Source organism: Fragaria vesca, linkage group LG5, assembly GCF_000184155.1.
Source record: "Fragaria vesca subsp. vesca linkage group LG5, FraVesHawaii_1.0, whole genome shotgun sequence".
Lineage (NCBI taxonomy): Eukaryota > Viridiplantae > Streptophyta > Magnoliopsida > Rosales > Rosaceae > Fragaria > Fragaria vesca.
The window spans coordinates 3,479,814-3,490,991 of record NC_020495.1 but is presented as its reverse complement, the minus strand read 5'-3'; the positions used below and the strand labels follow the sequence as shown (position 1 = coordinate 3,490,991).

The 11,178-nt window shown below is 36.3% G+C and overlaps 2 protein-coding genes across 2 annotated transcripts in view; one reads left to right on the top strand and one right to left on the bottom strand.

Moving 5' to 3' along the window:
• The first annotated feature begins 5,389 nt into the window (after positions 1-5,389).
• On the top strand, positions 5,390-6,244 carry LOC101314948. Its single transcript, XM_004298940.1, has 2 exons — positions 5,390-5,711; positions 5,786-6,244. The coding sequence occupies exons 1-2, from the start codon at positions 5,476-5,478 to the stop codon at positions 6,201-6,203; spliced, it is 654 nt and encodes a 217-aa protein (XP_004298988.1). The 5' UTR covers positions 5,390-5,475; the 3' UTR covers positions 6,204-6,244.
• Positions 6,203-11,178, bottom strand: part of LOC101314659 (alpha-glucan water dikinase 1, chloroplastic-like) — an 11,512-nt gene continuing 6,536 nt past the window's right edge. Inside the window, exons 22-33 of the mRNA XM_004298939.1 lie at positions 10,949-11,125; positions 10,715-10,821; positions 10,312-10,525; positions 10,131-10,234; positions 9,903-10,035; positions 9,588-9,713; positions 8,625-8,735; positions 8,012-8,110; positions 7,437-7,610; positions 7,267-7,359; positions 6,800-6,915; positions 6,203-6,677 (exon numbers count right to left, since the gene is read on the bottom strand). Of these exons, the coding sequence (XP_004298987.1) occupies positions 6,473-6,677; positions 6,800-6,915; positions 7,267-7,359; positions 7,437-7,610; positions 8,012-8,110; positions 8,625-8,735; positions 9,588-9,713; positions 9,903-10,035; positions 10,131-10,234; positions 10,312-10,525; positions 10,715-10,821; positions 10,949-11,125 (1,659 nt within the window). The 3' untranslated portion in view covers positions 6,203-6,472. The remainder of the gene's footprint in view (positions 6,678-6,799; positions 6,916-7,266; positions 7,360-7,436; positions 7,611-8,011; positions 8,111-8,624; positions 8,736-9,587; positions 9,714-9,902; positions 10,036-10,130; positions 10,235-10,311; positions 10,526-10,714; positions 10,822-10,948; positions 11,126-11,178) is intronic.

Below are 11,178 nucleotides of genomic sequence, written 5' to 3'. Positions count from 1 at the left end.
AACAGAACCGTTCATGTAAATTACGATTACGGAAGCTTAAATGATCTTCAAATTTGATGAAACTTTGCAGGAATGATCTACACACTGTGTTTTAGACATTATACGGTTGAGATGTGGAAATACGACATGAAAGTGAACGAAATAAGGAGTCCCGCACTTTAATTTCAAAGCGGGATCCTACTCTGGAAGGAGACTATATATATATATTTATGTATATGCATGAGAACCAGTAGAAGCTATAGACGGAAACAATTAATTTACTATACTATGTTGCAGTGAAAATTTAAGTACGAACTAGCTACTATAGAACTGGTTCATTTTTGCAGAGTGAATGATCGGGTTTGTACGTAAGATGATGTGTATTATCAACTAAGAGCTGGTTAAATTTTTTATGGGAGATAAATGAAGGAATAAAATGAAGGAATAAGGACCAAGCACCAAGGCTCAAGGCTGGGGTAGCTTTCTCCAGAAATCCCTAAATGGGTTCTCTTTTTAGGGCTCTAGTAATGATGCTTTCCACTTCCCCCGGCCATTCCTTTATACTAAACCAGTCCGATGACCCTACTCAACCGGCCGGCGACCTCTATATCATACATATCTATATACATTGAAAACTTGATATTTATATACAAACAGAAAATGGTCCACAGGTATCATTCTCATTACAGAACGATCGGTTATTACCACACAAAGGAAATGAAATTATTATTCAAACTATTAAACCTTTTAAACCCTCTTGGCTGAATGGCTATCTGTATAAACCATTAGCCAGTGCTCTACTACTATACATACGATGCTGGCCGGAGGTTTTGGACTTTTGGGGTAGAGATCGATAAGAATTATATAGTAGAAGTGTTTCTTCGATCATGAAGAGGGTGGGGACTCTAATCTATTGCTGGGATTTGCTGCAGGCGGCGAACAAATGCAGCTGCTGCTACCAACGTACGTACGTTTATGCGGACGCTGAAATTTAACCAGTTAAATAAGTTAATAAGTCTCACTAACTATTGATCGAGGCTAGTTGCTTAACCTATGGGTTAAGTCTAATTTGGTTAATTATTTTGGGCGACCATAGTCTATCGCAGAATTGTATCATTAGTTAAACTTAAAGCTGATGGCATGGAATTGGAAAGGCTGCTAAAGTACTATATGTGGAGCTCCTTTTGAAGGAGAACAAAGGAATTATTCAAAAAAAAAACAGAACAAAGGAAAGGATTTTGAAAAGGAAAAGGGTCGCTTCATAATTAGGCCAGGAAACAAATAATTATGCGTTTTAGAAGATGATGGTTTTAACAATAAGAACTTACCCTAGTCTTCCGATGATTTATATGTGCTTCTTATTTGATATGAGTTTGTTATACGGATATAACCTTTTAACTGATGATCGATACAAATTAGTGTTACCTCTTTGTTCATTTTTGTTACCTCTTTTAACTCATTTATGTTTTTGATGAGGACTTTGATTAAGCAGACACTTTAAGGATGATTTAAGCTTGTACGTAGATAGTAAAGAACGCTTAAATACATCTATACATGCATTGAAAATCTAGTGTGGGAGGAAATGTGATGTTATTATCCATATATACATGCATGTGTGCAATAGAATTCAGAGTTTCGCTTTTCATTAGCCTCGATCAGAGAACTAATTAAGGAAGGGTGAAGTTCTGAGATGATCGATATGATAAAACAAAACTAAAGCGAGCAATGCGAGCGGCCAGTGCAACATAATCAAAATATATTCCTTCATTATATATAGAACTAGTTCACTAGAATTTCTGTATCCCAGAAAGCTGTTGCAGCAGTACGTACTGTGTACTGTGAGTCTTGTCATATACATGTTTAAAGGGCCCTGTATTTTTTAAAGTTTAGCCAGGCCATATATTCTGCGCATAGTTCCTTTGTTTTCGTGATTGAGACTCAGTTTTCAATCTGGGATTGATACAGTAATAGAATGATGGTGTCTCCACCTTGAAGCAATGATATAAGTATGGCCGGGTATATATGTGAATACGAGTCATCTGGAAAAAGGAAAAGGAATGTCGTTTTAGGTTTTCAGTTTTTCATATAAACAACACAGCAAGGTACGTAGGGCCAAGATTTGGGCATATATATCTCTCAGAATGGGAGCCAAAGTTCACCTTTTGGACGTCTCAGTAGTACTGCTGCATAATTTCTTGCATTGACCCTAGAAAATAGATCAAGTTCAAGTGTTCAACATATGATCTGATCACTAGGGTCACTTCCAGGTCTGCTTACAATTTTAGTCTCGCATTCTTGGAACCTTGTGTGTGGCATGCAGCTATTACTTGATAGCAAAACAGCTCCATCTCGATCAATGCATGTTATGCCAACAGGAAATTTGGGGAGCAGCCTTGTGTTATATATGATTCAAGTTCTACCTCTAGCAATAGTCCTTCAACCTCCAAAATAAGCTACGACATGTACGTTGATACATATCTCAAATTTAACATCACCATATATATATATATATATATATATATATATATATATAAAGAATAATTCGATCTCTGGAATTCAATGATAACAGAAATACTGATTGTCTAAGCTAGTATATAGATTTTGAAGCTTCATACATCATCAGCAAAGTTTCAGCTTTGTGTAAAACCAACCAAAATGTACTAAAAACATAAATCAGAGCTGCAGAAGGGATTATAGTTTATACGTAGTACTTTATACAGTACTAGTTTTACATCAGATTATATATATATATTACATATTAAATGATCAGCGTTCTCTATTGCCGATTGAATTTTTTGTGTGATATCATAACTTCTGCAGAAGGGATTCAATGTAGCAAAGAAAAGAAGTATATATTATCGGCTAAAAGGTTATAGGAAATTAGGAATTGACCAAGACTCATTTCCTGAAAACCATGTGGAAAAATTCGGAATCACTAGCTAGAAGTGGGATTAGACAGAGACAACATGACTAGAATTGTGTAATGAGCAGGTTGTTGATGTCGATTAAGAACCCCACAAGCAACCAAAGGTGAGCTTTTCGAGTCTCGATTCCTGGATTGAGGTCGACCTTTAATAGAATGAACGGCATGAAATTGTGAAACATAATAAGAGGTTCGGTTCATATACTGCCACATTTTGCGGACAGAACCAGCAGGCTGCCCTAAGCTGCTGTACGTGTGCTTGTAATCAAAACTTAAACTCGATCACAAAGGAATATACGAAGGAATATAGCTAGCTAGTTGTGATCATCATGATGACACAGTTGTATTTCCTTGACTGTTTTTGTGTGAGCCGCTTATATGATATAGTCGAATATATATCCGATTCTGAATGTGGAATGGGGTTGAATTCAAAGTCTAAAAGGTGCTCCAACAGAAGAGTTAGTACCTTTGCATAATTATCCGATCCCACTTGAAAAAAGAGTGTGCATAATTATGAAATTCTGGGACAGGGAACGAATATATAGCTTCACTATATACCTTATATATAATGGACTAGCTAGGAACTTTATGTAAATTATGCCTTGCATTTGAACCATTCAATATCTCTATAATACTTGAATTATTCTCATACTGTATAAACCTTTCAAGAACATCTTCCTCCATCCTCCTAGGAACGAATAAGCAAAGAACATGCCGTCTAAATTTGGATCACAGAAAGTTGGGCATTACATCTGTATATACTGTGAATGCGATCTACAACTAAGCCCTTCCCATTTTAGTTAAAATGTGCATGGAACTGAACTTATACCAGCATAAAAGAAAAAAAATAGAATAATCGATCATGAAAAAGAAAAAGAATGGTGGTGGTTCTTAGAATCTTAGATAAAGAATGATGAACCAGAACCATTAACCAACACTCATTCTAATGAAGTTGTTCGATCGTGTGAAGTGAAGCAAATCTCTCTATCTTTCAATGTATATTGTACTATCCTATACATAGTGTGATCTATAGCTGAATCCAATAGAATAATACTGTACAATGATACTCCATAGTACGTGTACTATTCTATGCATAGTGTGATCTATAGCTTAGTCCAGTGGGTCTGTGTGGATGTTATTTAATTATGAATGCTACAAGTTTAAAAAGGTCTTCGAAAGTGGGAAAAAAAAATACACAAAGCTAACCAAAGCGTGGAACAGTGATGTTGAGCAATGATTTTGTCTAACAAGTATGCATGGTCAATTGGTCATGACCTAGCTATCTTTCCAAGATATAATTATAGAGAAGAATGCTTCAAGTTAATCCATATTGCATTTGCAGAGACAAATAAACCATGATTAATTTCATTAAGTTAGGAGGTGGGAATTGTTAGAGAAGAATGTGTGTTTAATCAAATTCTCTACCTAATACTATTTGGCATGCTTCATTTGGCAATCATCTTCATCATGGAGACATTGGCATCTAGGTCTCTCTAATACGTACATCATCATTGTGTCACTCCAACCAAGTGCATAATTTTAAGGAGTCTCGTTGGATTGCTTGCTAAGGAGAGAACACAAGGATGATGATCAATCATATGTTCGATTCACCGGCACATGCATGAAGTTATATCCTGATCGACAAGCTTATTAAGTACAATTATTGGGTGAAAACAATAAGATAAGTACACATCAAGGTTGGTTTACTTGGTTATGAGAATTCATGAACTAAAGACGAAGTAAATTTATGTTGGTGAGCCGTTGCCTGGATGTTTAGCTAGCTTAACTGTGGGGCGGATTCTACGCACCAACGAGCATAAGCACCAATTGCGTGCATAAAATGGCTTAACTGATATTGTTGAGCGAAGTTATGAATTTAAACCTTACTTACATATGTAAAGATGTAGTGAGTTAAAGTATTTTAATAATTTTTTTAGAGACTAAATAAACTTACAGCTTAACGACATACTACCAAATTATGCTCGTCAAGCAGGAGTTAAAATCTCTAATACAAGCCCAACGAGCCATTAGTAAAAACAAAACGAAAGCTAACCCATAAGTCTAAAAAATACGGACAATCTAAACTTATACTAATAAGGAGTCCACAAAAATGGACAACTATAACTATTAATTCGAAACATAACCCTAAATCTCATCATCCGCCTTGATTAGCTTGGGCCTCCGAACATAAACCTACCCTTCAATTCTTGGACTAGGAATACTTGGATTGTCTCCTTCTATAACCAAGTTCTTTGACTCTTTTCAAGCTTTTAGTCAGTGGTGTCTTTCTAAAAGAATTTGACTGTTGTTTCTGTTTTCAATTTCAATTGTACGCATGCTTCCATTGCTTTCATACATGGCGCACTTACGATTATATTTGGGTTTGGTAAGACTCTAATCACCTAGTGGTACAAGGAATATTTTTGGTCACTTCTTGTACATGAGTGGGAAACAGATTAAAGGAAATGGTGGTGGAAACCTGGAACTGAAGCCACTGACTTCAGTCACTTGCAAATAGATCACAAAAATTAGATTTGTCTTGGCTTGCCACTTATAAAGGCAGAGGTTCGTTCATGGGACAGACCACTAATCATCCAGTAATGGAGAGGCTATTCATACTCATAGTTATATGCTACCTCTGTGGTGGTGTAGTTGAACTCTCTGGTCAAGCTGTTGAGTCACCTCAGTACAGAGTGGTGCATTCAGAATCAGATTTTGAGGTCAGACTCTACAGAGAATCCTCATGGATGTCAGCTCAAGTCCTAGAAACAACTTCATTCGAAAAGGCCACTAAAGATGGCTTTCACAGGTTTCTCCAACACTGTTTTCGTTTTCGCTTTTCGTTGGTTCCATGTTTTCTTCTCTCACTTTTTCTTTTCACAGGTTGTATCAGTACGTTCATGGCGATAACCTTAACTCATCCCAGATTACCATCACGGCTCCGGTGTTAACAAGCATTATCCCATCTGTGCATGGACAGGAATACTATGTAAGGTTGTATCTGCCTGCCAAATATGAAAGAACACCACCACAGCCTTTCCCTGAACTGAATTTGCAGTTTGATAAGCGGAGAAGTCGTTGCATAGCAGCCAGAAAGTTTCCGGGGTTTGCTAAGGATGATGACATTAATGAAGAACTCGACACACTTGTGAGCAGCCTAAACAAGCACTTGAATGGAAAACCAGGAATCCTGACAGAAAAGAGTGCTTATGCAATCGCCCAATACAATGCTTCACATCATGTTTCTGGGCGCTTGAACGAAGTGTGGATGGATCTCTCTGGATTAACTATAGACTGCTGAGAGATGCATGTAATACGTGGAATAAAGATAACGTCCTTGACTTCTTATGGTGCAACTCCAGTGGAGTTGTGGACTCTTAGTATCATCAGTTGACATATTGCTCATTGCTTCATGTAAAACCGGACCACCTCATAAAATACAAATGTATGCTCATGTATGTTTCTCACATTATATGTTTCTCACATTATATGTTTCTCCTTTTACTTCTTCTCATTTGGATTGCATCTTTACTGAAATTCCTATAAAAGAATCTAAGAACAACAGAAAAATCACATCTGGGGTCTTGTCTGGACAACATAGAGTTTGCCATCTCTGATCACACCTTCAATATCTTGTGGCAAACCATATAACTCCTCGATTGCATTTCCTGCATGAGCAATGCTTGATAGAATTTTCTTTTGGAAGTTCCCATCAGTAACGAGTGGGTCAGATGAGTAGTCAAGCACGACTTCCTCTTCCTTATCCATAGGCACACTATCATTACCAAAAAAAACGACATAAATCAAGTGATTATAGAATCAAAAGAAAGTTTTTGGCCATTGTATGTAAGTTACTGAGAGAAGCATGTTTCCTGAATCAATTGTATAGTAGTTCACCTGTCATAAAGGCCTGCACCAGCATAACCTTCAAGATCTTCACCATTGGAATCAGATCGGAAGATTATGGACCGTCTTATAAAGAGGCCAATCGGTTTGCTAGGGTAACCTAACAGCTGAAAAATATCCACATATTCATGAGTGAAAACAATGGTAGGGATTTATTGACATATTGTGTTGCCTAATTACATGGTGTGGCCAATGACCAAACTGTTATTCTGAAGTAAGGAAGTTTTATGATTGATAGACTACTTGGGTAAGTTAAGAAATCCATGTGTAAGTGCAAAAAATTGTGGACATATTTGGTATTTCCTAATCACATCGTCTGTGAAAGCCAGTGACCATCTTAGGTAATTTGATACACTACGTTAGTATATAATCCATGAGGAAGTTAACAACGGAATTCATTCCCTACATAGTCTGTCACTCTTTTGTCACTTTTGGCAAGTGGGCACTGAAGTTTATACCTGAGGAGAGTCCAGATCATTTTTCTTGCTAATAAAACTTAAAGCACGTCCAGGATAAGCTCCAACTAAGGTTTCTCCAAGTCCCTTGACAACCTGTCACAGTAGAACAACCCAATCAATGTCTCTGATATTAAATAGAACTTGTATCTTACATATATATTACTGAATACCTCGGCATATATTTCCGACGAGTCTCCTGAAGATGGGTTAGTTGTGTGAATAACAAATGCATAGTCAGCATTTATTATTTCTTGAACAAGGACAGCCATGCAAAGATAATCATGATCTAATTTCACTTTTCTTGTGCTGAAGTATGCTCTCTCATTCCACTTCGAAGCCCAGACCTGGATTATAAGAGATGAGCACACCCCAATATATCAGAAAACTTAAAACATTGGTCAGCATTAATTTTGATTGGGAGCTTGAGCTCTGAAATCAAGTTATGATGTTTGTGAGATCTACTGTTCTTAAAGTGTAGAGAAAATATCGGAAAAGTGCGATTACAGAACGCTTTAGCCATGTACCAGTACCACAGAAACAAGAAACAAAGAGAATATACAATCAACTCAAGAGTACAATAGGAAAGAAAGAAGAAATATGTGAAAAAAATTGATTTGAGACATAATTCAAGGCCCTGATATTAATATCAAGGGAAGTTAAATTACTAGCATTAAAAGGATTTACGAACACCAGATTCCAAGATCTATGTAAGTTCAAATGGGCACATGCAGCAAAACATTCTTACCTTCTTTATAGACAGCCATGCTTGTTCCCATCGTTGTTCACCCTCATCACCAGGCCAAGGCATTCCTGAACTTTGCATCTTAGACTTCAGCTCTTGCACCTGAAAGTAACTCTCATCATCAGCTTGCACTTACATTCCACTCAAGTTATTTTACTTGCAGGAACAGCTGTTGTGTTGGTTATATATCAAATCTTTTTTTGTTTTTGTTTTGAGAATCTGGTTATATTACTTATATATCATATGATTCATATCAAGAAAAGGAATGACTGAAAAAGACAACAATTCAATAAACAACTCTTTACTGCACTTAAACTTCAGTTATGAGGAAGAAGAGGATCTTGTAAAAACTATATAATACTTTAGTTTTTGATTCAGCACAAATCAGAAAAGTCATTATTGGCCTGCTTTACTAACAATTTATGGTTGGAAAATGAATGATAGGATACCACAACACTTCAGAGATTGGAACACATTTCCATAAGGAGATCATGTGATTGTACTATTGCAGGCAATGAAATAAAAATTGCATGTATTTGCAACATATCATCTGTTACGAATTACAATTTTCAGCAGTGAAGCCTTCGATAGAAAAACAAAAGAAGTAAATACATACCAATGGGGGTGGTGCTGTCAACTGTAAAACTGTCTCTCGAATCTCCCCTAGTGAACCAAAATCACCTTCTTTTAACTTTTTCTTTAGAGTTTCTATCTTGTCAGCAACAGCCTATAAAATAAGCAAGCACACATACACAAATAAAGACTATGGCTATACTATGACTCTCTGGATAAATGATGAATTACAAACAGAAGATAGGCTTTGACTGCAATTAGATCCATGGAAAAAGGGAGTATGCCTAGAGTATATATATATATATATATATATATATATATATATATATATATATATAAGCAGATGAAATGAAAACTGCAGTAGTTCTTTTATGTTACTATAGAACGAGAATAGACAAGAACAAATGCAGGGCACTAAACCAATGCCATTAGAAGTACTGTTTCTAGTCATTTGGCAACTCTACTAGCTATTAGCTACATCTTTTTTTTTTTACTAGTAAAACACAGCTCTTTCCACTTATATCGAGAAATTGTGCGGTTATTTATGTAATTTTTTTACTAGAAATGCTTTAACAATTGAGACATGCAGAAAAGATACAGTAGTGAAGCTGCAGAACCTATAGCTGCATTTCTATCGTTCTACACTAACATTTTTTGTGAGTACTAGACTTCCACCATATAAACTACTTAAGCTTTAGCTTCTTTTTATATTTATATTCATTATAAAGTAAATTTGTCTTCTTACAATTTTGGAGGACTTCCATAGTAAATTTGACCATACGCACGAGAAAGGAGCAATCACATGAGTAAGTGTGGAAGTTAAATTTCTATACATCTCCTAGTTCAAAATGACAGTCTAAGGTAAATGACAGGTTAACTTCCAAAAACACAAATCCAGAGACAGATTAGTATAACTTCAGACTGTTTCTGGTTAATGTATCAGTAGGAAATGACAGCTGCATGAGCGATATATGTGAGCAATTATCAAAGTTTAGAGGTGAACAACCTTATTTGAGTCTTCAGAAAGAACTTTTTCAAATACTCCAAAAGGTAGGGCAACTGATGTAGGAATTCCAACCCAAGAGGGCAGTTTTCCTTTTATATAAGAAATATTACGTGATTTAGCTCCCACCTGCCATCACCATAGATATCACAGCAAACTGTCAGAAATTAAGAAGATGCCTGCCTTTTAAGGATATTCATTTATAGGTAGGTTAAAGGATTAGTATCTAAGATATTTTTCCAAAAACTAATCAAAAATGAATGAAAAAAAAAAAAAGTAGCTTGCTGGCTGTATGATAGAAAGCTTTTTAAGCCTTACCATTTCACTTGTGAACTCATCAGATGATATGGCATATCTACCCGTAAACTGTTTCTTCACTAATGTCAGTGCTGGGGTGTCTTCATTTAAATTAGTTGAACTTGCATCTCCTAGCTCACTCTCATTAACCTCACTGCAATTATATATGCGAAGAGAGTATACATCATTTTCAGCTCACCCTCATCTAGTAAATGAACATCTTTCAACATAAAGAACAGATGGAAGTACCTATAAACTACGTCAGCAGAAGTTGGTTTTACGCGCAATAACTTCCCTTCACAAGCTTGGAGGTCAGCTAGAATATTGGAGTCAAAACATGTCGCGAAACAAACCTGTAAATGAAGGTTTGTTATTTCCCAAAACATGTCAGCTATAGAGGCAAGAAAATTATGATTATTCAGCAAATTACCTTGCTATTTCTTGCTCGGACAGATACATGAGATAAGACGTCTGGCATATCAGGTGTTAGCACAGCAACTGTGCCATCTGGAATTTCTTCCTCACCTCTCACACTTCTTGCCACCAAAATTGTTGGCTTATCGTATACTTTATTCTGGACAGTGAGCAACTCGTCCACAACTACAACATATCCAACCACTTCAACTGGGCTGATAACCTGCCAACTGTCCAAGCCAACCAGAGTAACATCAAACACATATCCTAGGCTCATAGAATTTTGACATTGCACATGTTAAACTTCTTAAGCTTCAACAACATCAATGTATTGAATCTCTTTATTTGCCGGCCCAATTTCTCTAACTATGTGATATCATATATGATATGATTGGCTAAGAAATGGCAATGCAATCAACCTTCCCAAGTTAGCAGTCTTCCGAAGAACTGGATCAAGTCGATTAACAAGTGTGGATAAAGAGGCAGCTGATCCAGCACGGATAACTTCTTCAGTAAATATGCTCAACTGCAAGAAATAATCATCAGGACAGAAACAAGGAATCTATATCAAACAATACATGAAACACAATGCTTTGAAATTGAATAGAAGATGATGAGGCACGAGTGAAGAAAATTATTTAAATAATTCATACAGCCAATTTGTCCACTCCAAGCTTTGATCCAAGGTACTCTGCTGATGGCTGTAAAATACTGTGATATAACTCTGCCTTGTTTGCAAGCGCCAGGCGGGTTCTATCTAGAATTGATTTTGCAAATAATGCCCAGTGATCGGCATTATTCTTTAACATGTTTAAAGCCTGATTCCATCCCTTCATAAACAATGAAAGAAATCAAATAATTATGCAAGCTCTCTCTCTCTCTC